The sequence below is a fragment of the Ictidomys tridecemlineatus genome, unplaced genomic scaffold (assembly GCF_052094955.1).
Source record: "Ictidomys tridecemlineatus isolate mIctTri1 unplaced genomic scaffold, mIctTri1.hap1 Scaffold_52, whole genome shotgun sequence".
Taxonomy (NCBI): Eukaryota; Metazoa; Chordata; class Mammalia; order Rodentia; family Sciuridae; genus Ictidomys; species Ictidomys tridecemlineatus.
The window spans coordinates 978,610-1,006,042 of record NW_027523416.1 but is presented as its reverse complement, the minus strand read 5'-3'; the positions used below and the strand labels follow the sequence as shown (position 1 = coordinate 1,006,042).

The 27,433-nt window shown below is 37.4% G+C and overlaps 1 protein-coding gene across 5 annotated transcripts in view; it reads left to right on the top strand.

Moving 5' to 3' along the window:
* Positions 1–3,427: 3,427 nt before the first annotated feature.
* LOC144373863 (transport and Golgi organization protein 1 homolog) overlaps positions 3,428–27,433 on the top strand; it is a 47,032-nt gene continuing 23,026 nt past the window's right edge. Inside the window, exons 1-3 of one of the 5 annotated variants that reach the window (XR_013433401.1) lie at positions 3,428–3,668; positions 4,450–4,603; positions 26,056–26,175. Coding sequence is in view for 1 of the 5 variants with exons in the window: in XM_078036811.1 (XP_077892937.1) it covers position 8,124 (1 nt within the window). In the remaining 4 variants the exon portion in view is untranslated. Of the gene's footprint in view, positions 3,669–4,449; positions 4,604–7,960; positions 8,125–26,055; positions 26,176–27,433 lie in introns of those variants that run through there. The other 4 variants (XM_078036812.1, XM_078036814.1, XM_078036813.1 and 1 more) reach the window with 4 other exon arrangements.

The window sequence follows — 27,433 nt, the reverse complement described above, 5'->3', positions numbered from 1 at the left end:
CTAGTACTGGACTTCACGTGTGGAGCTCTTTTCTGTTCAACCTGTGAAGCTGTGATCATGAGAAGGGAGGCTGAAACCTGGGCCTGTTGGAAAGTAATTCTAATCCACTTAGACCACTGACCGGGAACGTCCTGTTTTGTTTTGTTTTTAATTTTTGGGAAAGTTTTATTCACATTCATTCATTCTCCTTCCTAGCCATGAATTAGGAAAATAAGATAATCTATTTTCTAGTTTTCCTTCCTCCAGGAGTACCTCTGAAAGAGTGTTATAAAGTTTAATAAAGATTTATTGTTTAAAATGTGACTAAAGTGAAACTGACAGCTATTTATAATTATCATGGACTTAATTTATGGACTTAATTTATGGACTTAATCATAAATAAATGACACTTGTGGTTTTCCCAGTTGCTTTCACATAGTATTAAATAATTTGAAATCGGTTTGGGGAAATGGACTTTTTCTTACATTCTGAATCAAAAAGCCCTAAATTAATTTTGAATTCATAGTCTGAGTTTCATGATCTTACTTTTTTGATGGTAATCCTGATAGAATAGATATAGGAACACAAACAGGAATTGTGTCCTTGATGATAAAGAAATTAATGTCTTTATGGAACGAAAGGTCATCCTTATGTAGAAAGCACTTAGTAAGTGCTTTGTACTATATGGGTCTATAAAAGAAGTGTTAGATATGACCCTTGAGTATCAGGAGATCATTTCTCTACTGTGTGTTTTAAAGCCAATAATAAGATACAATCAGATTCCTTTGGTCCAGTCTCTTCCCAGGTCACATACCACATTCAGTCCCATTGTCTCATGATTAGTCTTTGGGGAAGCTCAAAGGATGTGGTCAAAAGCATGGTCAGTGTTGGGAGAGGAATTCCATTTATGTGTTTATGATTTTTTTTTAGAGAGAGAGAGAGAATTTTTTAATATTTATTTTTTATTTATCGGCAGATACAACATCGTTGTTTGTATGTGGTGCTGAGGATCGAACCCGGGCCACACGCATGCCAGGCGAGCACACATCCCCAGCCCCGAGTTTTAAGATTTTTTTTCATATTTAGAGAGCAAATAATGTTTGAAACATCTAAAATTAGTTAATCTCCTTGGAGGCCTCAGAGTAGATTATCTAGAAGCTGAAGCAGTCCTGGACATTAGCCTTTTCCACGCACTAACTGTCATACGTGCCATCGTGTTGTAGCTATACCTGTGCCGCGTTTTCATTTAATGTTTCCTTCCAGCTTTCCACGAGGTTGTTACCACATATTGCCGGCAGATGGCAGCGATAGCTTAGGAATATGTCCCAAACAACTAAATGCAGCTTAAAATATCATCTTTTGTGAAGAAGGGCTGCACTAGCCACTATTAACTCAAGAGAAAGATAATTTTTTTAAACTTTTTTAGTGATGACAAAGCAACTTTATTATTATTATTTTTTTGAGAGAGAGAGAGAGAGAGAGAGAGAGAGAGAGAGAGAGAGAGAGAGAGAGAATTATTTATTTTTTTTAGTTTTCGGCGAGCACAACATCTTTGTTTGTATGTGGTGCTGAGTATCGAACCCGGGTCGCATGCATGCCAGGCAAGCATGCTACCGCTTGAGCCACATCCCCAGCCCAAGAAAGATAATTCTTATGGAACACAAACACATTTTCAAATGAGATGACTGCCTTGATAATTAGCATACAGTGGACAAAAAGGTTCTGGAGCCTGGCACAGTAGTGCATGCCTACAGTTCCAGCTACTCAGGAGGCTGAGGCAGGAGGATGGCTTGAGCCCAGGAGTTCAAGGCCAGCCTGGGCAACACTGTGAGACCCTGTCTCTGTCCCAGGAGTAATGACCTCAGATTCTGGAATATGGGATAGAATCCTGACTGTTTTACCTTCTACTGGTGCAACTTCAAATAAATCCCTTAATCTAGCTGTTTCCATTTCAGCATCTGCAAAATGAGAATAGTGCTAGCAAGGACACAGGGTTGTTGTGAGGGTTAGAAGAGTCAACACATGTAAAGTGCCATGAGCAGTGCTTGGCAGTAGTAAAATAGAAGTGTAGCTCTTATTATTGGGTATAACTTAGCCTTTCTCCGTATTCAGTCATTAGTATTTCTTTATTCCAACTTTGATTTTATAGGAAGACTTCAATGAGAATGTTCCTGCCTGGCTTGTCTTACATCCAGCCAGGAGTTAGTAGTCCTGTAGAAAGGAACCCTTCATTCAGTTCTTGGAACAAGCCCTTTCAGGCCTGTTTTAGCAATGAGCTCCAGTGACCCTGGCTAGAGTGTGTTCTGTACAGTTTCCACATTTATCAAAGAGAAGCCTGTGGTTTGCTTCTTAGTACTCTAAATTCCTGAACCCAAAGTGCTCTTTTGGCCTTTTCCTGCACCATTGGAGAAAGACCAGAGAGTTGTTGCATTGAGTGTTCTTGTCTTGAACTGATTTTACGACATCTTCTTTGATCAGTGTGGAAACCAGTACAGGAAGACACTCTCAGGTTTTCTCCACTCAGAGGCAGGTATCATCTGCTCTAATCATAGCTAGCGTCAGGTCTTCCTACCTTGTTGAAGCTGCAAGTGTGGTCATGTGTGTTTCTTACTGCCCACTGCAGACCTCTCTTTGTTTTAAGATACATTTTTAGTTGTAGATGGGCACTGTTTTAGTCAGCTTTTTCACCCCTGTGACCAGAACCAACTGTGGAGGAGGAATGTTTATTGGAGGGCTCATGGTTTCAGAGGTCTTAGTCCATAGAAGGCCGACTCCATTCCTTGGAGCTCCAGGGGAGGCAGCATCCTGGCAGGAGTGTGTGACTGAGGGTAGCAGCTCACATCATGATCAGAAAGCAAAGAGAGAGAGACTCCACTGTCCAGATACAAAATATATACCCCTTAGCCATGTTCCTGCTGAACCCCTTCCTCCAGCCACACCCACCTGACCCAGTTACCACTCAGTTAATCCCATTAGCGATTCATTCACTGATTAGGTTAAAGCCATATCCCAGTCATTTCTCCTCCAAACTTTCTTGCATTGTCTCACATGTGAGCTTTTGGAGGACACCACATCTAAACCATAACAGATGATACCTTTATTTTATTTATTTTTATGTGGTGATGAGGAAGGAACCCAGTGCCTCACGTGTTCTATCACTTGTGTTTTATCACTGAGCTACATCTGCAGCCCCCAGACCTCTTATTTTTGTAGCTGTTTTCTGAAAGAACTTGTGTCCTTATTCACAGACTGTTTGAAGCAAAATCCAATCAAGGTATTCAAACAAATATTAAATGTCTTCATGCAATTAACTTAAGCATCCTTTTCTTCTGCTTACCTCTCATTCTGTTATATTTGATAATTAAATTTTCATGCAATGAAAGGTGAGGTAGCATTTTTGACCACTGTAGGGTGGTCAAAACCTGAAGTTTGGGGCAGAAATTTCAGTTTGAAGGATGAAACCAGTCAGTTGGACTGATTTCAGATTTTCAGTAGGACCCAGTCCTGCCTTGTGTGTTTTCTAGTTCCTTATTTGTGTGTTGCTGATCATGCTCCTTTTTTGTATGGTTTTCAGGTGGAGTTGGCATGAACTTAAAAGCAGCAGATACTGTTATTTTTTCTGACAGTGATTTTAATCCTCAAAATGACTTGCGGGCAGCTGCCAGAGCTCACCGAATTGGCCAGAACAAGTGAGTGAGTTAGACATTGGCACCTTTCTGCTCTGTTGGCTTGCAGCTGTGGATTGGGGAGGAAGGTGGACCGTGTAGTCCTGACAACAATGCCACGTTGGAGTTAGAGTCCACTGGGTTTGAACCCCGTTGTGCTGCTGGCTTGTAGAATCATGTTGGGGGATCAGTGGTCCCATGATCAGTTCAGACTGACTTTGTTGAAAAGAACAGTTAAATTCCAAAATGATTAGTAGAATTTATTTAGTTCATGTTTCTCACGTTAGATCCTAATTCAGTTTAAAAATGAAGTTAAAGCCAGTGGGTGCACATGCCTGTAATCATTATCAGCATGGGAGACTCAAGCAGGAAGATCAAGTTTAAAGCCAACCTTGCAACTTACCTAAACCCTGTCTCAAAACTTTTTTTTTTTAAGGCTGGGATTATAACTTTATGGTAAAGCTCTCCTGGGTTGGGTTCCCAGTACCACAAAGAGGAAACAAAGTTGTGTTCAGCTACCCTTTGACTTGAGGTAACATGCCTGCCAGGGGTTATCCTGGCTACAGATGAAGGCCCAATAGTGGTCACTTCGTCTTCCTTCCTCTTCCTCTTTTGGGGAAAAGTTCAGGAAGAATTTGAGGCCAGATTTCTCTAACAAATGCTCAGGTCCCAATGAGCAGTGTCCTTTTCATTGTTCCCTGAATGTGGCATTTGGTTTTGCTTTCTTTTGGGTGTATTTTCCTGGCATGCTTTTTTCCCCAGCTTTGCAGACTTCTAACACTGCTCTCATTTGACTCCCGTACAGGGCTGTGAAAGTTATCCAGCTGATTGGCCGAGACACTGTGGAAGAAATAGTTTATAGGAAAGCAGCCTCCAAACTGCAGCTCACCAACACGATCATAGAAAGAGACCATTTTACTCTGGGAGCCCAGAAACTTTTGGCTGATCCTGACCTCCAGGTAAAATGTGTTCTTTTTAGAGTCTCATGATTTATAACCAGTACTATCTGTGGATGAGAATGCAAATAAAAAAGGACCAGCACTAACCACCCATTGTTGCAAATTACACATTTTTTCATTGGCCTAATTCTTACCCTCTCAGTACCTAACTACATGCAAGGTGCCATACAAGCTAAAAATGAGGGTGGCATTTAAAGGCAGAGAAAATAGAATAAAGAGAATGAGCTTTGAACCATCTAACTTGGATTGAAATTTACATCTTATCCCTTACTGGATGTATGACTTTGAGCATGTAACTGAACATCATGGATCTAATCTCTTTATGGCTTCTAAAGATGAGTGTGCCACGAGTTAAAAGAGAATTTGTTTAAGTTCTTTTTTTTTCTTCCTTTTTTTTAAATCAGTGATGATTAGTTCCATACCTCCTCCTTAATCCCAGACCCTTTGAGTAGTGACTTACAGTACTCATTTTATACTCAGAGATGAGTGAACAAGATTAGTAATTCAAAATTATGCCATAGGATATAGGGATGAAAGCACTAGAGTTAATTTGTTGAAGAAGGAAAAATTAGATGGGAGTCAAATGCTGTCTTAGAATATCCTAGAGAGCTCTCTTTTGATAGGAGGTTTAGAGTTATTCCTTAGCAGCAGCCTTTGAGATAAAATTGAACCTATATTATAATATACCCCAAGTCCTTCTGAGGGATTAGATGCAGAGAGATCAACCCCTAGTATCTAGTATGATTCAAGCATGAAGAGAGTAATAAATGTCTGAGAAAAGGTAGTAGCTGTGGGAAAGTCTGCTGTAGGAAACTGCAGAGAAATGACAGGAGTTGGCTATTGTTTTGAGGCAGGCAGTGAGAGAGAGCAAGTTCCAAGATGGCTTTAAGCCTTTAAGCCTGAAAGATGAGAGTAGAAAGTAGGAAGATAGGGATAGAAATTAGAAAGATGAAGATAATGTAGGCTTTAGTCAACAGAGTTTGTAGTAAAAATCAATATACATTATTGTTAGAGGGAGACTCAGAAAAGAAAGGAATTAGAAAAGTTTGCAAGAAAAACCAGGCTTTTAAAGGATCTGCTTATCAAACAAAAAATTCAAGAGGTATATGAAAGGGAAAAAATTACACAGTATTACAAGCAGAATCATCAAATTTACAACTAGCCCAAGCATGAGTCTAAAAATGGCAGTTTTCTCACATCTGTATCCTTACACATCAGCACTGCAGACAGGGAAGGTGCTGTTTTTGTTAGGGAGTCACTGACCTGCAGGAAAGGGTCACAGATTTGGGGGTACTAGAACCCGAAAGAAGAACCCTAGGTTTTGTTTGTTTGCTTGACTTTAGTTTATCTTAGAGAGTAACTGGAGTCTTTGGCCTTTTGTGTTTTGAGTCTTCTGCATGCTCATCTGTCATGGTGGCCAGGCAGGCTGTGCATTTAATTTTCACACTATTGAAGAGGCAATTTCAAATGGAAGGTGAAAGCTTGAGAGAGAGGTGCGTGTACACTGTAGGTGTCTAAATATACTTCTTTACAGGACGTTGGGAGAGGAGCTCATCATGGGCTGTTGTGAAGGCACAGGTGTCAGGAGTTAGAGGAGATGCTTCCCCAGTGGAGGGAGCTCCAGCCATTCAGTCAGGGGTTTCCCTGTGACATTGGCTGCTAGCACATCATTGTGAAATGCACAGGCACAAACTCTGCCATGGGACCAGATCCTGGGGCCAGAAAAAACTATGGGCTGGTGGAGAGGACCTCGGTGGGACTTCCTGCCCAAGCCATGGCAAGAAATCACACTCTGGTTCTGTCTTGATTCTTTCCTCCCCACCAGACTGTGAGTTATTTATGGTTGCCAGGAACAAGGGTGATAACTCACTGCCTTGTCTCAAAATACAGCAGGACATTTTTTAAGTTATTAAAAGAATCTAATAGTAAAAGACGTGGTTCTGGTTTGATAAATCTAAGCAGTATAGAGCAGTGAAGTCCTGATAAAGGAAAGCAGGTTCCTTGTCTTAGAAGGAGAACACAACAGAAACAGAGAACAGATACAGATGCGGTGAACACTTATTGAATGTGTACTGTGTGCTAAGCATTGTGTGACATGCACTTTTTCCAGTTGTTTCAGAAGAAGAATAACAAAAAAATGAGATAGACGTTGTCTTTACCTCCATCTTAAGAAATTTTCCAAACATCAGATTCATGACTCTAATCCGAGCACTCTTTAACTTCCAACGACATGCTCTTAGTTACTATAATAAAGTGGTTTTCATTTAAAAAATGGGTAGTTCCTTAAAGACATGTTGTGAGTGAGCAGTAGCGAGGGAAGCCAGGAGACATAGTCCAAGGAGTGGAAGAGGGAAGGGTCCCAGTATGGACTGAGCCTCATCATAAATACTTGGCTTTCTTCTGTTTTGGGTACTAAATGCCAAAGCCATTTGGCTTGGTTATATATATATGTACACCAAAGTTAAATATAAATATAACAGGTATGGTTTTGCTTAGTTTTTGTCATAGTTTTCATCTCGGGTATTTTCAAGCTAAAGTTTCCAAGTTACAGAATAGGCAATCTAGAGATAACTAACCAAATCTAAAAGGGCAAAATGAAAATGAAGTCCCATGATGTGGATCCCAATTGGTTCAGAATTCCTAAGAGATAGTATTTAGGGAGGTGGAGAGTTGCAAGTAGCAAATGAAAGCCAGGTAACACTATCTAAGATTCTGGTTCTTGTAGCAGTAGGAAGTAGGCTGAGTATATCCCCTAGGAGGAGCAAGAGGGCAGGATGGGGAGTGCTGCAGGACTATCCAGGGAGATTGAAATTGAGAAAGGGCTTTTGGGTCTGGTGATCAGGGTGGTTCTGGTTTTGCCAAAGTGGGTCCCATAAACCACTGTAGTAGCAAAGCGGCTTGGCAAGGACAGGTGGCAGCTCATGGTGAGATGAGGTATTCAGTGGCACCTTCTCTTTATAAGAGTTTGGCAGTGGGAGAGGTAAGAAGGTAGCCAACAGGTTCTGAGTTCTCTCAGGACTGCTGGAAGTGCCTGTAAAAAATGCTGGTGAGAAGTGCTATAGAAGATGCTGGAATCATTTTATCTGCCCCCACTCCTCAAAAAAATTGGAGGCCCAAATTTTTTTTTGGTATTGTAAATAATTGTCAAAGTCAACATCTCTGATCATCATTTATCACCTCTCTGCTTATTCCTCATCCAACTTCAAAACAGTCTGGCAGGTGTCATTTGTGATGGAAGAGAAGAAAGTCCATCAGGGAAAGAATTACCTGGTATCATTTAGACACTTAGCAAGTCACACATCCTCATCTGTGTTTTCATGAGAACTAACTGGATCTCTCGTTTTCTTCATTCAAGTAGAGTGACATACTGAAATTTGGCTTGGATAAACTGCTGTCCTCTGAGGGGAGCACCCTGGAGGAGGGAGACCTGGAGTCCATCCTGGGAGAGACAGAGAATAGCCAGTGGGCCTCTGATGCCCTGCCTGCAGCTGGAGGAGGGATCAGAGAGCAGGAGGAAGGAAGTGAGTTGGGGTTAGGTGAGCCAGTGACTCCATCACCTCAAGGTAGGGTGTGAGTGAGATGCGTCCCCACAGGAAGTCCTGTGTCCTGCTCTGGGACCTTTCTTTCCTACCCAGCCCTGTAGTCATCTGATGACATTCTTAAGGCTTCCTGGTCCAAGAACTGCCAGAATAATCCTTGTTCCCTTGAAGCTGGACTTTGAATCCAAGTGATGATATTAATGTTTATGGTCCTGTCAGTCTCAAGGATTAAATTTGAACCTTTTCTCCCTTGACGCAGACATCTTCTCTGGAGTTTATTTGGTAAACCTCCTATCTTTATGATGGTGCTTTGCACAGTGATTCCTCTTCTCAATAGTAGAATGTTTTTTAAATTGCAACTGATATTTATGGACATTTATTGTGTTCATCAACAGTACTACTATGTCATGTGCTTTAGGTCGTTTAAGACCCATGAGGTGGGGGGCTGGGGTGGTGGCTCAGCGGTAGAGCACTCACCTTGCACGTGCAAGGGCCTGGGTTCAATCCTCAGCACCACATAAAAACAAAAGTAAAAATGAAGGCATTGTGTCCAACTTCAACTAAAAATATACATATTAAAAAAAAAAAGACCCATGAGGTGTAGGAGATCATTTTGTCTTCCTTTTTTTCTCTCAAATTTGGTGTCTCCCCCTTTCTCTCTCTCTCTCTCTCTCTCTCTCTCTCTCTCTCTCTCTCTATATATATATATATATATATATATATATATATATATATATATATATATATTTAGTTGTAGATAGACAGCATGCCCTTATTTTATTTTTTTAATGTGGTGGCTAAGGATCGAGCCCAGTGCCTCACACATGCTGAGTAAGCACTCTGCCACTGAACTACAACCCTAGCCCCAATATTTATCTTTTTGTCCATTTTCTGTTCTGAAATATTTGAATTTCAGACTTGAAAGGGTTTTTTTTTCTCATGATTATTTTTAAAATGACTGTTCTCCTGTATCAGTAAGAGGGAGTCAATATGGGCTGGTGTGAGAGGGTTTTACTGACATTTTTTAAAAATTTTTATTCATATATGACAGCAGAAAGCATTATAATTCTTATACATATAGAGCACACTTTTTCATATCTCTGATTGTATACACAGTATATTCACACCCAGTTCTTGTATTCATACCTGTACTTTGGATAATAATTATCACATTCCACCATCATTAATAACCTCATGCCTCCTCCCTTCCCCTCCAACCCCTCTGCCCTATCTAGAGCTTGTTGTTCCTCTCATCTCCCACTCTCTATCCCACTATGAATCAGCCTCCTTATATCAAAGAAAACATTCAGCATTTGGTTTTTTGGGATTGGCTAACTTAGTATTAGCTTTTCTAACTCCATCCATTTACCTGCAAATGCCATGATTTTATTTTCTTCTATTGCTGAGTAATATTCCATTGTATGTGTGTGTGTGTGTATGTGTGTGTATACACACACACACACACACACACACACACCCCACAGTTTTTAATCCATTCATCTATTGAAGGGCATCTAGGTTGGTCCCACAGTTTATCTATTGTGAATTGTGCTGCTGTAAACATTGATGCATCTGTGTCCTGTAGTATACTGTTTTTAAGTCCTTTGGATATAGATTGAGGAGATGGATAGCTGGGTCAGATGGTGGTTCCATTCTCAATTTTCCAAGTAATCTCCATACTGCTTTTCATATTGGCTGCACCAATTTGCAGTCCTATCAGCAGTGTATGAGTGTGCCTTTTTCTCCCACATCCTAGCCAACACTTATTGTGGTTTGTATCCATAATAGCTGCCATTCTGACGAGTGAGATGAAATCTTAGAGTGGTTTTGATTTGCATTTCTCTAATAGCTAGTAATGATGAACATTTTTTCATGTATTTGTTGACTGTATATTATCTTCTGAGAAGTGTCTGTTCAGGTCCTTGGCCCATTTATTGATTGGGTTATTTGGTTTTTTTTGGTGTTTAGCTTTTGAGGTTTTTTATATACCCTAGAGATTAGTGCTATATCTGATGTGTGAGGGGTAAAGATTTGCTCCCAAGATGTAGGCTTTCTATTCACCTCACAGATTTGTTTCTTTTGCTGAGAAGAAAGAAACTTTTTAGTTTGAGTCCATCCCATTTATTGATTCTTGATTTTAATTCTGGCACCAAAAGAGTCTTATTAAGGAAGTTCGAGCCTAATCCCACATGATGGAGATTAGGGTCTACTTTTTCTTCTATTAAACGCAGAGTCTCTGGTTTTATTCCCAGGTCCTTGATCCATTTTGAGTTGAGTTTTGTGCATGGTGAGAGATAGGGGTTTAATTTCATTTTGTTGCATATGGATTTCCAGTTCTCCCAGCACAATTTGTTGAAGATGCTATCTTTTCTCTAGTGCATGTTTTTGGTACCTTTGTCTAATATAAGATAATTGTAGTTTTGTGGGTTAGTCTCTGTATCCTCTGTTCTGTAACATTGGTCTACAAGTCTGTTTTGGTGCCAATACCATGCTGTTTTTGTTACTGTTGCTCTGTAGTATAGTTTAAGGTCTGATATAGTGATGCCCCCTGCTTCACTCTTCTTGCTAAGGATTGCTTTAGCTATTCTGGGTCTCTTATTTTTCCAGATGAATATCATGATTGTTTTTCTATTTCTATGAGGAATGTAATTGGGATTTTGATTGGAATTGCATTAAATCTGTATAGCACTTTTGGAAGTATGGTCATTTTGATAATATTAATTCTGCCTATCCAAGAGCAAGGTAGATCTTTCTATCTTCTAAGGTCTTTTTTTGATTTCTTTCTTTAAGGTTCTGTAATTTTCATTATATATATCTTTCACCCTTACTGAGCTTCTTAATTCAAGAGTTCCTTCTAGCCTGGCACAGTGGTGCACACCTGTAATCCCGGTGACTCCAGAAGCTGAGGATCATGAGTTCAAAGCCAGCCTCAGCAAAAGCGAGGCACTCAGTGAGAACCTGTCTCTATTAAATACAAAATAGGGCTGGGAATGTGGCTCAGTGGTTCATGCCCCTGAGTTCAATTTCCAGTACCTCCCTCCCCACCCCACCCCACCCCACCCCACCACGAAAAAGAATTCTTTCTCTCATCAATACAGAGAAGCACAGTGGCTTCAGTAGGGTGCTTCCTTTACTGGTAGGCAAAGGGCTGGATGAGGCTTTTGGTTTTGTCCTTCTGAATTTCCTCCCATTGCTTCTCTCTTTCTTCCTGCCATAGACTGTCGAAGGCTGTCTGCATTACCCCTTTCTCACCAGAGAGCAGAGGGTCCCTAGATGTCTGACTGCGTCTCCTTCCAGCCCTTCCTTTGAATTCCTAAGCAGCCACTGCTCTGAACTACCAATCTCAGTCATCCTGGGGTGACCTCATTCTGGAGGATGAACTTCATCTGTCTGGCACTGCTAGAGCCCCACTGTCCTGCTCCTGTGCAGTCTCTGTCTGCCTCCCCAGAGCAGTGAGGGCTTCAGAGCTCAGCTGGTTTGGGATGTTCATTCTCTGTTTACCTTCAAGTGGAAGTTTATAGTAGTTCCTGACTCCTAATTTTGTGGTAGGCTTAGATTAGGGGTGGTTTGATTATCCTTGTTGACTGGTGTGGTTTTTATGGAATATATGGAGAATTCAAAATCTAGGCAATTGGCATTATTTTACAGAACACAGTTCTTGGACTTTTCTTGTGTTTTATCTTTAAAATTTGTTATGATAGTATCACATTTATATTCTTCAAGAACTCTTTCTTGTTCTCAGCTTGTTGTTTTAATCGTATCCTATTCCCATTTCAAGGATATAATATCCTCCCCGAGGACATTTATTATAGCTTTTTAAAATATATCTCAGGGAGGATATTTATTATATCTTTTCAGAAAGTGTTACCCTGCCCACTGTATTATCTCTTTTTCCTCTATTTGCTTTTCCTTCTTCCTCCTCTTTTTAAAAGTTTTGTTTTGGAGTCTCTCGTTCTTGTTAGCAGTTTATCTGAAACATCTGGTGTCCTTTGATCATCGTGCTGGTGAAATTCCCCAAAGCTGACAGGCAGCTCTGTTGTGAACAGGTGGGTGGCCTTTGGGCCTCATGCCAACAGCACTGGTTGGCAAGCCAGCTTTTGCACTGGGGGAGTCAGATTTGAAGATTTCACTGGAAAACTCATTGTATCCTAAGACGAGTCCTATACCATTACAGTGAAATTGGTGGTTTAAATTGGAAAGACAGGGAGCTGATGGCACGTGGTGCTCTTGGTGTTTGGTGTGCGGATCCTCTCAGTTCCTCCATACTGTGGTGCCTGTGCTTTTGCATCTGAGTTTTTGGAGAACTGAAAGGGTTTCAGTTCCTGCAGTCAGCCCCAGCTAGATACCAGTGTTTTGGTTCCACAGCTCTTTTGAATTTGTTGTCCTCTTCTTATCCACTTTTTATCTTCCAAAGAATTTGTGCACTGTTTCATCTACCATTGCCTCATATATCTTTTTAGAAATCTGTGTATTGTCCTTTAGCTGTTTCGGGTGAGAGAAAAAATAGATGTGTGTGGTCATATTTTTAAGTTGTATTTGATTACCTTAGTACCAAGTTTCCACCCTTTTCTGTACTCATCTAGATTGACTTTATTTACTAGAACAAAATAAAATTGCAGTGTTTTCAGAACAAAATAAAATTGCAGTGTTTCAGTCTACCTACAAAAAAAAAATTACATTTTTGCAGACAGTTTAACTGTTGGATTCTCTACTTGGATAAAAATTTGGAATGTTGTCTTCGATGACTGTCTTGATTCTCTTTGTGGTAGATGGTTCCTCTGGCAGGACCCAGATGAGGGTCTAGACCTGTGGGCTCCAGCTGCCTCTTTGAAACATAGTGAAGACATAAAGCATGGTTAAAAATACCAAATGAATATGAAAGAGGAGTAGTTAGAGCAGCCCATTCACAATTAAGTATAAAGTAAGGTTGCTTTATCTTTAATGCCAAGTTTTTTAAAAAGCACAGTTATATGGTAAGCTGAGCATGCCCAGAAACCTGCCTTGGGAGCATGCGCAAAACCTAGCCCCGCCCAACTCCTTCTTTGAAGGTGGAAATGGAGTTGCCCGCCCCTTGAGCCGGTATTGGTTAATGGAAGTGAACCAGGAACTAACAATAGGCTGCTGCCTTCCCATTTGTTTGGCCAGCGGTTTACATCATTCTGTCTCATCCAGAAGGTGTAAGATTTCCATTGCAAATAGAGATTGTAGAGAGGGGTCAGCAGCTGGACTAGGGGAGTAAGATGTTACTTTTCCTGGTGGTCCTTTGGATTTTGCTTTGCTTTCCAACGACCTGTGCAAACGGAAGCATGGCTGATGGTTCTTAGGAGAAAAATACATGAATAGTCTTTTAATTGGTTCCTTGATCATTCTTTTCTCTTTTATTACAGTTTTAGCTTTTAAGTGACTCGGCTGCCTTCTCTACTATTTGGTCATGAATTTCTTTTTTTCCTTCTCAACAAGGATTGTTCTGGGGACCCAAGTGCTGTCAGCTTTTATAAGGAATGTTGATTACTTTATATGAAATAGGATGGAAGGAGGTTGATTAAACCCTGTGAAATGAGAGACAGTTGGGGAATTCTGGGAAAGATGGCCATGGACAAAGATTTGTGGGATCACAATGTACTTCTACAATATTTGTGAGAGGGATGTGTGAGATAAGGATCAGATTTTTTTAATAGCATCAGGTATCAACCAGCACTAATGAGTAAAAGCTAAAGGGAGGCAGCTTGAAAGTCTTTGCAAGAAAGGATTTTGTTCATAATTATGACTTCACAAATAATGACTCTCCCAGGATTCTCTGAATTTCCCCTCTGAGAGTGGACCATTTGTGTAGAACCAGAGTATCAAAGAAGAAATTTTAAAGTCTAGTAAAAATTTATATGTGGATTTTTCAAAATGCTACAAATAGTTGATTCTTTGCTGTCTTTAAACAATATACAGTAATCACAAGAAAATTTCTTTCTGTTCTTTGTGTCATTAGTTTTTAGCCTCACTCAAACCTAAGTGATGATGTGGAAGAAGAGAGCACACAAGATAACATGGCTATTAGCTTCCAGTTTAGAGGCTTGTCCTGGCGAACATTTCTTCTCTTTTCATGAGGTATAAAAATATAACCAAAACCCATCAGGACAGATTTTATATGGCTAAAAATTCATGCTTTCATGAAAATAGGAAAGAGTATTTCTGATTTTTCTTAAAGTTCTCAAATACATCTAAATAGTAGATAGAAAAAACAGTGGAATAAGATTACCATCATTACCCTAAGTACACATATAAAGACACAACTAGGGGCTGGGGATGTGGCTCAAGCAGTAGCGCGCTTGCCTGGCATGCATGCAGCCCGGGTTCGATGCTCAGCAACACATACAAAAAAAGATGTTGTGTCCGCCGAGAACTAAAAAATAAATATTTAAAAATCTCTCTCTCCCCTCCCTCCCTCCCTCTCCCTCTCTCTCTCTCTCTCTCTCTCTCTCTCTCTCTCTCTCTCTCTCTCTTAAAAAAGACACAACTGATGTGACTATGTATACAACCAGAGATATGAAAAATTGTGTACCATATGTGTAATATAAATTATAATGCATTCTGCTGTCATATATAACAAATTAGAATTAAAAATAAATAATTTTTTAAAAAAGATTTTAAAAAGTGGGAAAATCAGAAACTAATATCGTTCCATGCTGTACATATCACTTCCCTTTCTCAAGTACAATCTGGCACAAAATGTGTTGAGAAGAGATTCCCCTCCAAAAAAAAAAAAAATCCACTGGGGCTGGGGATATAGCTTAGTTGGAAGAGTACTTGCCTCACATGCACAAGGCTCTGGGTTCAATCCCCAGCACCACCAAAAAAAAACCCAAAATCTGATATTACATCCAATGGCATGAACAAGATTTAAAAAGCCACATAACCATAATGAGAGCATAAAGCACACAAAAGGCTTTCTAGATTCCAATCTAGGAAAAAAAAAAAACATATCCCAAGGAAGGAGAACAATGTTCTTGCAATTACTTTTCTCTAAGGAGTGTCTTAGTATGGTGATGAATGACCTTTTTTAACCCCCAGCACTGAGGATTGAACTGAGGAGTGCTCTACCACTGAGCTACATCTGCAGTCATTAATGTTTGTTTTTTTTATTTTTCTTGAGACAGAGTCTCACCAAGTTGCCCAGGCTCTCCTCAAACTTACCATTCTCCTACTTGTCAACCTCCTGAGTAGCTAGGATTATAGGCATGCACTATTGTACTGGCTACAAATTATATGTTTTTAAATCAGGAAATTGTCATTTAGAGAATATTATTCCCATAAGTTCTTTCTATATAAATTATTATAGAGCAAGCTTCACATAACCAATTGAAGAGACATTATCGTTAATAGATTATCCTATATTGTAGTTAATTGTATGGAAAAGGAACAATGTAGCAAAAATGAAATCATAAAAACAAAGACATTTCACATAGTAATGTAGATTAAAATGTCATCCAACTATAAATTCCCCCAAAATGCATGGACCAAGATCCTACCCAAGATTGAGACTTGAGGAAGGACTGACTGTATCTTTTAAAGGCACAAACTCATTTTTTCTTCTCTGTGGTACCCTGTGCCACACTGTAAAGAAGCTCAGGCTATCTTACTGGAGGGAGAGTCCATTTGAAGAAAGCCCCTGATATATGAAAGACCACATGGAAAGGGAGACTATATAAAGCCAACAGTCAGCACCTTAGTTCCGGACATACAAAGCCATCTCAGACCTTGTAGTCTAAATCAGGCGTGTGCTGTATGGGTGAGCCTAGGTGACACTGGAGCAGAACCTTGGTTAAAGTCTTGACTTACAAAATTATGAGAAATAAAATGGTTGTTTGTTTGGTAGTGGGGATTGAACTCAGAGGCTCTCGACCACTGAGCCACATCCCTAGCCCTATTTTGTATTTTATTTAGAGACAGGGTATCACTGAGTTGCTTAGTGCCTCGCCATTACTGAGGCTGGCTTTGAACTCTCAATCCTCCTACCTCAGCCTCCTGAGCCACTGGAATTACAGGTGTGCACCACCACTCCCGGCAAATGGTTATTTTTTAAAGCCACTAAATTTTGGAATTTTTAAAAATATAACAATAGATAACTAAAACACTGTTTATTGATGATTTGTAGGGCTTTTATTTAATGACCAGTTTTATTAAAGAATACCCCATTTATTTCTACTGTGATCAGCAAACAAACTGAAATTCAATATTTAAAATTTTTTGCCAAGAATATAACCTATCTTGCAAGTTTCCATGAGGACTAGAAAAGAATATATATTCTGGAGTTGTTGGGCATTGTCAGTCAATGTCAATAAGATTAAGGTGGTTGATAGTTTTGTTCAGACTCTTGTGTATCATTAGTGATTTTTTTATAGTGTTACTATCAGTTGTTAAAAGGGTGTTAAAAATTCAAAGTATAGATTTGTCTCTTCAGTTTTGTCAGCTTTCATATATTTGGGGCATATAAATGTTTGGTTGTATGGTGTCATGTTTCTGTGTTCTTAAAAACACATTATGGTATTATGAAATGTCTTTCTTATCTCTTATAAAACTCTTTATCTTGAATTAAATTCATCTGATGTTAGTATAGCCTCTGCATTCTTCTTGGCTTACTATTCATGATGTATTTTTATCTATTTCTTGTTTTCGTTCTATTCATATTTTTATTTAATGTAATTAAATAAAATTACATTAAATAAAAATTAAATTTTATTTAATTTATCCATTAGCGTTTAGCTTTATTGCTTTACATTATTGTTTTAGCAATGTTTCCAGGAATTATGAAATGCATTCTTTAATTTATCACAGTTTTCATAATTTAAATTGTGATACTTTCTCACATCTCCCCAAGTCCTTTGTGCTTTGTCGTCATACATATTACAGCTGTATACCCTATGTTTTTTACCTTAGTCATGTTTCCAAGAAATTAAAAGAATAAATATGTATACATATTGCCTTTTATATTTACCTACATTTTAGTATTTCTAGTACTTTTCATTTCTGTTTATGGTGCATTGTCTTTAAAAATATCTACCCCAAATTCTCCACATTCCTGTATCATGTTGCTTCTCTCATTATGAAGTAATATCTATTTTCCCACCCGCTGAGTCTGGGCTGGTCTTTTGTCTTGTTTTAATGAACAAAATATATTTTTGGTGAAAGTGATGCCATGCCAATCCTAGACCTAACACCTTGGGAAGGTGTATACCTTCTACTTTTATCCTCTAGAAATCTAATCAACAAATAAAAAATTTTAGAATGACTGAATGACTAAAAGCATTTGAGGAGATAAGCCTGACCCAACCAGTTGAGCTAGCATACATGTAAACAAAGCTATTTTGTCAGTTCTACCTTTGGTTAAACAATCCCTGCTAAAGGAAACCGCATAAGCACTAATAAATACCTAGAGCAAAGGACCCATCAGGTTATGTAAAGCCAAATCATAGAATAAGGAGAAATAACAAAGAATTTTTATTTTAAACCATTAAATTTATTACACAGTGAACTAAAACACACAGTGCATCTGTTTCTACCTGATGGATCATCTCCTTTTATCCTGAAGAGGTTCTTTTAGCATTGTTAATAGTAGAGATCTATTGGTATTGAATTTTCTTACTTTTTATTTATTTGAAAATGTCTATTCTGCTTTCAGTTTTGAAGAGTACTTATCCTAGATTAGCAGTTTTTGTCTTCTAGCACCTTAAAACTTTCCGTTAACTTTAATCTCTCATTTCTGATAAGAAGTCAGCTATCATTTTAGTCATTTTTACCTATGCGTAACACACCACTTTTTTCTAATTGCCTTCAAGACCTTTTTCCTCCTAATTGATTATTTACAGTTGACTCTGATGCATCTAGATGTGATTTGCTTTGTAACTAACTTTAGTATTCACTGAGTTTCCTAAATCTGTTAACATCTTTTTTGTTAATTTGAGATAATTTTAGCCATCATTGTCTTAAATATTTTTTCTGTACAATTTATGCCTCTATTCTTCTAGAAATCTAATTATATGTATATTAGGTCACTTTGTAATGATAGTAACCAAGTCTCTATTTTTTTCTTTCTGATTTTTAGACCAGATAATTTTTATTGGTCTATCTCCAAGTTAACTTTTTGATGTTTTTGCACTATATAATCTGATGATAGATTTGTTTCATGAATTTTTCATTTCAAATACTATACTTTTTATTTCTTTTAAAAGAAAATTTTCACTTATATGTTGACACCCATATCTACTTATTCATTATGATTAAGCTTTTCTTTAATTCCTTGAAATTAGTTATAAAAACTTTTTAAATTTTTTTTCTGCTAATCCTAACATCTGGGTCAGCTCACGGAACTTTTTTTATATGTGACATTTTCTCTTGTGGTTCTCATTTTTCTATCTTCTTTGCATTCTGGCAAAATTTAATGATATTCTATATGCCTATAATCCCATCGACTCAGGAGGCTAAGGCAGGAGGATCAAGAGTTCAAAGCTAATAAATTATGCATGGCACACATTGTTTAATTTTGCATGTAACTTCTTTTTAGTGCGTCAATGAGGTTTTAGTGACATTGTCACCCAACACTTGGCCTTTGTTGTTCAGGGAATGCCTTCATGATTTTAATACTGGTTTTCCTATTCAGACTGTGGATTGGGTTTGAATATACTGTTATCAACCACCTGGTCTTTTAATTACTCATCCCAGTAAACTTATAGTTTGTGAAGCATTTGTTTCTCAGATTCATGACACTGTTAGAACCTGAAGTAGTAGCTGTTGGGTATCTGTGAATTCTTTTTTTTTTTTTTTACTTGAAGTAGATTGTCTGAAATAGGCATATTCTCCTCTGTGTTTATCCAAACCTCCCTGTCATGTGTACTACAAGTTACAATTTGGAAGTTACTGTATTAAAATTCTGTCTGTTCATGGTTCTAGAAGAGTGATGTTCTCTCCCAAACACTGGTTACTACAGCAGAATTTTTAATGTTGTAAAATAAGAATAAAGGCTCTGAAGGCCAAAAATTTTAAAAAGTCATTTTACAAATGTTACGTTAAATTAAAACTGAGCTTTGCTGTAATACTGTTTTCTCTTCAAAATGTGATGGTACAGGAAAGGTGTTATATGCAGGGGTGGTATTGCAGGGGAGCATTTTAAATTGCAGAAGTAAAAAAGTTATAATATTTATAATTTTGATGAGTTTATTTTTATAGGGAAGATTTTTCTCCCCTGAAATTTTTTCTGGAATAGCAAAATGTTTCCATTATTAAAAATTGAAATTGTTAAAAAAAAAAAGAGTTCAACGCTAGCCTCAGCAATTAAGGGATGCACTTAGCAACTCAATGAGACCCTGTATCTAAATAAAATGCAAAAAAAGGGCTGAGGTTGTGGCTCAATGGTTAAGCACCCCTGGGTTCAATCCCTGGTACCAAAAAAATATTTTTTAATTATATTCTGGTCATTTATAGATGATACATCATAGGAAGTCTGGATTATATTGTCTTCCTATAAAGGATATTCTGTTTTATGTGTCATGCAGGCTAATTACTGGTGAATTGTTTTGATCATATTAGATTTGGTATTATTATTATTATTATTATTATTATTATTATTATTATTATTATTATTATTATTTGGTACCAGAGATTGAACTCAGGGTACTCAATTACTGAGCCACATCCCCAGACCTGTTTTGTATTTTATTGAGAGACAGGGTCTTGATGAGCTGCTTTAGCACCTCGATTTACTAATGCTGGCTTTGAGCTCGTGATCCTCTTGCTTCATCCACCTGAGTCACTGGGATTATAAGCATATTCCACCTCGCCTCACTAGGTTTGGTATTTTTCTTTATTTCCATATTTCATGGTGCATTATACTTGTACATAATGGTGGGATTTGTTGTTATGTTTTCATACATATGTATAATACAGTGATAAAACTTAGCCAATATCATTCTCGAGTATTTCTCTTTTACCTGCTTTCCTCTCTCCCCTGATCCCTTTCCTCTATTCTACTGATCTCCCTTTGATTGTCATCAGATTCCTTTCACACACACACACCTTTCTTTTCCTTTTTCCTTTCTGGCTGCCACATACATTTTCAGCATGAATCAATTTTGATTTTAAATTTAGGTCTACCATTTTCCCATGGTAGACCTAAATTTCTCTTTTGTGTGTGGTTCTTTTTGCTAAGGCTTATTCCTGAACTCTTAATTAAGTACCTGATATATTAGTGAAGCTGCTGCAACCTGACTCTGCTGGAAACCATTTCTTCCAACATTGCCATTTAGCATCATCTTCAGTCTCCTTTATAGCAGTCAAACTCTGCTAAGCCTTACAGAGTCTCATCTGGTACATTCATATCAAAAATGAATTTCCTCCAGGCTTTTAGTATTCTCTCTCTAACATACACATAATTACATTGCACCCACCATAAATAGCTCAGACATTCTTGTCCACAAAATTCCAACCACTATGATAATCTTGCACTTTGATAATTTTCTCCTTAACTCAGTATGACCACCATCTTACTTGAGCTTCATCTCCCTAATTGTGTTTTGTGCACCAGGCCTACAGTCATGTCTGAAATTAATACCTGAAAATGTTTAGTTTTTCTAGTTTTATACTCTTTTGTGTCAGGAAAACAAATCAAGTACATTAGATCTATTACAGTTTCAAGTAAAAATACTAACTTACTTTTATCTTTGCCCATCAATAGTGGTAGAGACACTTAGGTCAACTTACATAGAAACTGCAACATCTTATATACTCAACAACAATTTCATTGTCCATGGAACGAAAAATTAATTGAAAGAGTAAACCCCAAAATGGATATCTGAAAAATAAACTGGTCAAAATTAGTAAGGCAATCAGACTTAAATAATCATATATTTTACCAATAGCACTAACTTAAAAGTATGAGTCTACAATAACTAGAAAAATACATGTTAATGGCTAGAGGCATAAAAGTTTCTATTATGATAGGCAGTCTCTTATGATGCTTTAATATTATATGATAGTTGTGAAATGATTACAAACTAATAATGAACATAATCTATTTGCAGATTAAAATGTTCTTCCCTGTATTATCTACAAAGTTTAGATAAACCTCAAAATGCCCTGGAAAAGAAATTTCTTAAGTCTCATCAAAATGAACTGCCAGGTTTTTTCCTACATTTGACATGACACAGTGCCAAGATTTCTAGTTCTGAATACACACTTTCTATAGGGAAGAGACTTTTATCTTGGCAATTAATAGATCATTTATCTCATTTCATACAGCCAATTTTAGTCGTAAGAAAAGAAATGTTTATATATTTATTCTGCTGACTTTAATCTATAATCTAATCAGGGATCAACAAACTTTTCCTGAAAAGAGACTGATAATAAATATATTAGACTTTGTAGGCAAGTCTTCATTGCCACTCAAGTGCCAGTGTAGCACAAAACAGCCTAGACTGTGGGTAAATAATATAAGTTTCTGTGTTCTAATAAAACTTTGTTTACAAAAGCAAGTGTTATTGTTGGACATCGTGGTGTGCTCCAACAGTCACAACTACTCAGAAAGCTGAGGCAGGAAGATTACTTGAGCCTAGGAGTTTAGGCCAGCCTGGGAAATAAGAGAGAGGGGGGGAGGGGAGAGAAGAGACAGGAGAGAGAGGGAGGGAGAGAGAGAGAGAGAGAGGGGAAAGAATGAAAGAAGGAAGGAAGGAAGGGAGGGAGGGAGGGAGGGAGGGAGGGAAAAAAGGAATAAAGAGAACAATTAAAAAAAAACAGTGTCAGGCTCATCACTTTTCCAGAGTATTAATGTTTATGCTCACAATAGATGTTTGGCTAGGCTGTATACATACATACATACATGCATACATGAAAGCAATTCTGTTCTTTTGTTTGCTTTCTTTTATTTTTTCCATTTTTTTGTTGATACATTATAGTTGTAAATCATGGCAGTATTTGTCGTTACATATTTCCACATGCACAATATAACACTCCAGTTTGGCCTATATCATTCCCCAGTATTTTCCCTTCACTCCTCCCTCTCCTGGTCCCTTTCCTACACTCTACTGATCTCCTTTTGATTTTCACTTTCTTTTCCTTTTTCCTCTCTTGCTTCCACATCCGAGAGAAAACATATGCTCCCTTGATCTTATGAGTTTAGCTTATTTTGTGTAACAGAATGTTCTCAAGTTTCATCCGTTTTCCAGCAAATGACATAATTCATCTTTATGGCTGAATAAAGCTCCATTGTGTGTATATGCCACATTTTCATTATTTATTCATCCTTGATAAGCACCTAGTTTGGTTCCATAGTTTGGCAGCTGTGAATTGTGCTGCTATAAACATGGGTATGCATGTAATACTCTAGTATTATGACTTTAATTCTTTAGGATAAACATTGAGTAGTTGTATAGCTGGGTTATATGGTGGTTTCCTGCCTAGTCTTTTGAGGAACCTCCATACTGATTTCAATAGTGGTTATATTCATTTACAATCCTATCAACAGAGAAAAAAGTGTCCCTTCTTCTCCACATTCTCTCTAGCATTTATTATTGTTCATATTCTTTTTTTTTAAGTAGTTGGACACAATACCTTTATTTTTATTTATTTATTTTTAATGTGGTGCTGAGGATCGAACCCAGGGCCTCGCACGTGCTAGACAAGCAATCTGCTGGGTTTTTTTTTTTTTAAGGGCGGGGGGAGAGAGAGAGAGAGAATTTTAACATTTTTTTTATTTCTTAGTTTTCGGCAGACACAACATCTTTGTTTTATGTGGTGCTGAGGATGCGCGCATGCCAGACAGGTGCGCTACCACCTGAGCCACATCCCCAGCCCCAGCAATCTGCTGTTGAGCCACAACCCCAGCCGCATATCGTTCATATTCTTGGTGGCTGCTATTCTGACTAGAGTGAGATGAAAGCTCACTGTAGTTTTGATTTGCATTTCCCTAATTGCTAATGATGTTGAACATTTTCATAGATTTGTTGTCCATTTTTATTTCTTCTTTTGAGAAGAATCTGTTTAAGTCATTTGCCCAATTAAGCTAGGTTATTTGAGGTTTTGGTATTAAGTTTTTTAAAGTTTCTTATATAGTCTGGATATTAATCCTGTGTCAAAGAGTAGTTAGCAGGGCTGGGGATGTGGCTCAAGCGGTAGCACGCTCGCCTGGCATGCATGCAGTGCAGGTTCAACCCTCAGCACCACATACAAAGATGTTGTGTCCGCCGAAAACTAAAAAATAAATATTAAAAAATTGTCTCTCTCTCTCTTTTTTTTAAAAAAAGAATAGTTAGCAAATATATTTTCTCCCATTCCGTAGGTTCTTTCTTCATGTTACTAATTGTTTCCTTTGCTGTGCAGAAGCTTTTTAATTTGATGCCATTCTGTTTATTAACTTTTGTCATTATTTTCTGAGCTTTAGGAGTTCTAATAAGAAAGTCATTGCCTGTACCTATATGCTGGAGTCTCAAACCTATATTTTCTTCCAAGGATTTGCATAGTTTCTGGTCTAATTCCTGGGCTTTTGATCTCTTTCAAGTTTGTACAGGGTCTAGTCTTATTTGTCTACATATAGATAACCAATTTTCCTGGCACCATTTGTTTAAAGCCTGTCTTTTCTCCCAATATATTTTTGGCATCTTTGTCAAGAATCAGATGACTGTTAACTGTGTTGGATCTTTTTCTGTGTTTTCTCTTCTTTCCCATTGGTCTATGTATCTGGTTTTATGACAGAGCCATGCAGTGGTTATTTCAATAGCTTTGTAGTACAATTTGAAGTCAGGTATTGTGATGATGCCTCCAGCTTGCTTATTGACTTAGAATTGTTTTGGCTATTCTGAATATTTTATTCTTCCAAATGGATTTCAGGACTGTTTTTTTCTAGGTCTGGAAAAATGACATTTATTATTATTATTATTATTTTAAATTTATATATGACAACAGAATGCATTACAATTTATATTACATATATAGAGCACAATTTTTCATATTTCTCTTTGTATACAATGTATATTCACACCAATTCGTGGGCATTTTGATGGGAATTGCATCAAATCTGTATGTTGCTCATAAAACCAATTTCAAACATATACAATCATATTAGTAGTGATTTTAGTGTCCAAAAAGAGATCTACTAAACAATAATTACTGGGCTTGTTTGGTGACTTGTAGTCCTAACTACTCAGAAGGCCAAGCCAGGAGGATTGCTTGAGTCCAGGAGTTGGAGATCAGGTTATGCAAAATAGCAAGACCCCCATCTTAAAAATAATAATAATTACTGATATCAAAACACATTTCAATCATTATGATAGTCACTAACTCTTCATTGTTTTCCTTGAAACTCTAATATACAATTAGTGAATGTCAATTTAGGACTAATTGTGCTGTGTTATAGAGGAGAAAGCTGATTATAATAGTAAATGAAATCAGCTATCATGAACTGATTTGTGTTTATTTAATTACAATTATCATGCTGATGACTCTACATATTAAGTCTCCACCTATAGTCCCCTAGGTGCTAATTTTAAAGATATGAGTTTTCATTAAAAATAAGAAAAGAAACCCCTCTATTCATTTCAATAATTCAAATTGTATCATAATTTGACTATTAACACAAGGGAAAATGAATGCAACTAATTCAGATTTAAATTCAAAAGTGCAAAAGAGGGAATAGTCTTGGAAAGGGAAGTAGAAAAATGTAAGATCCCTCTTAGAGGTCAGAAAAAATAAATTAAAAAATGTGATTTTTTTTAAAGGTAGTGTTAACCTGAAGTGGAAAACAAAAAGCAAAAAACCTTTGAAGCAAAGTCAGTTGTGTTTACAAGGACCTTTGAGTTTCTTTGATGTTTTAGTGATTCTGGTTTTTAAAATGTTGATTTGTGGAGGACGGGCACAGGGGATTGAATCTAGGTGCTTAACCATTGATCCACATCACCAGCCCTTTTTTTACATTTTTTTTTTATTTTGACATAGGAAATCCATAAATTACTTAAGGCCTTGCTAAATTGCTGAGGGTGACTTTGAACTCAATATCCTCCTGCCTCAGCCTCCAGAGCCACTGGGATTACAGTGTGCATCATGAAGCCCGGCCTTAAATGTTGATTTTATAATCCTTTCTTTTTAGCTGATAAGAGAAATTACAAAATACAGAATACTTGCAAACTACAAAATATAGGATACTTACAACTAAAGGTGCTTTGTTAAATGATCAGAGTTTAACTAACTCTGCAAGTGACTCTCAAGCAGTGACTCTCAAACTGGGAGAGTAATACTAGTCTTATCAAGAGAAGTTTAGAAATGCCTGGGGGCATTTTGTTGTTGTTTCACCATCACTGAGGAAACTACTAACATTTTTTGGCCAGGCCCATAGATAGTATATAACCTTCAGCTAGTAGGAATAGTCCAAACCAAAGTACCAATAGAGTTCTATCAAGAAACCCTGGTGCAAAGAAGTAATCTACCAAGGAAAACACAGTTGCAGTTAAGTAAGAGAACAGAGCAGGTGCCGGGTGCAGTGCTGCATGCCTGTAATCCCAGTGGCTCTGGAGGCTGAGGCAGGAGGATCATGAGTTCAAAGCCAGCTTCAGCAAAAGTAAGGCCCTAAACAATTCAGTGAGACCTTATCTCTAAATAAAATACAAAATAGGGCTGGAGATGTGACTCAGTGGTCTAGAGCCCTTGAGTTCAATCCCTGTTACCAAAGAAAAATAGACCACCCAGGTGACTTGTTTGTACCAGTAGGTCTACCTAAAATGAAAAGGGATTTTATGCAGTCAAATTTTTTTATTATCCATTTAAATATAATTCTTTATTTCTTTATGTTTGTCAAGAAGTAAGTATATTTAAGATAACAATGAAAAATAATAAAAGAATGACAAGTGTAGGAACCTAATGATGACTTACACTTTTTGATTATAGACTTGAGATTCATCAAAAATGACAATGCAATCCCTAGCTATTGCAACAGAAATCTTAACCTCTGAGTGAAAAAAAAAGAGGGATGTTGAGATACCTTCAATCATCTTTTCTCACTTCTGCGTAAGTACCAAGAGAGGTTGGCCAAAAATATTTTAAAACCTAAAACATACTATTAAACTTGGCTTTTCTTTAAAATAAGTGCAAGTATATGATATGGCCTAGTGTTAATTTACAATCCCTACTTTCTTATGCTGCGACTGTCTTTAAATGTGCCCAGTTTGAACTGAGATGTGCCATAAGTCAGATATCAAAGACTTATTATGAAGAATGTAAAATAACAGTTATATTTTTATTTTGATTACAAATTAAAAGGATGACATTTTGAATATATTGAATTATGTAAAATGTGTTATTAAATGAAGCTCATCTGTCTTATTTTTTAAAATATGACTTCTAGAAAATTTAATTTACATGTAGAGTTAATATTATATTTCTATTGGTGGTTCTAAGGGATCAGTGAGAAATAAGAGAAAGATCATGTACAGATTCCCTATTTCATCATTTGGGTTTGATGTCATTCACTGATCTTCTTATGTATTCCAAACCATTTCAAATTTCATGTGGATTTGGGTAAGACTGAGATTTCATAATAATCACAGAGAACTTACTTTCCCATATATGTTTGTTCAGTGTCCCCCACTGAGTATAGTCTTCATAATAGTGTTTATGGTCCTGTTTCTAATTTTATACTGCATGCATCAGTTAAAATGCTGAAGATTCAGGAGGGTTTGCTTTGCTTCAGTGTATGCTCTGGTAGACTATATGTTATCCCGAAGAACATATTTTCTCCTCCACTCTCCCTGTCTCCTCCAAGAGGTGCTTGTGATCTTCCAAGCACACTTTGGGAGGATGTTATCAGCCTTACTTTGTTTCAGTGAGAAGAGAACAGTTTCCAGAGTAGGAACTATCTAAAAATGTCTCCTTAGTAATGAAAGCATTTATTGCCAAGACTTTTGTTGCTTTGTCAATTGTCTATATTGGCTGTAACCGCCAGGATTTTGCTGTTTAATTATTTAAACCACATAAATGGGCAATCTTTCATATATTATCTCTATTTCTTCTTTAAAAATGAATTATAAAATTTTAAATTTGACCCATATTTGTATAGATGAAATATCTGAGACTCAGAAAAGTTAATGATTTGCCTATAGTCACACAATTAGACTTCTGACTACAATCCTTTTGGCTGTATTCCTTACTTCTGCTGTTGTTCTGGTAAGGAAGTAATTTATATTTCTGAAAACTAAATGGATAAAGCCCAACAGTGCACTGTGGAAATTGAGATGTGAAGGCCACAAGTCCCCAATGTCTGTTCTGC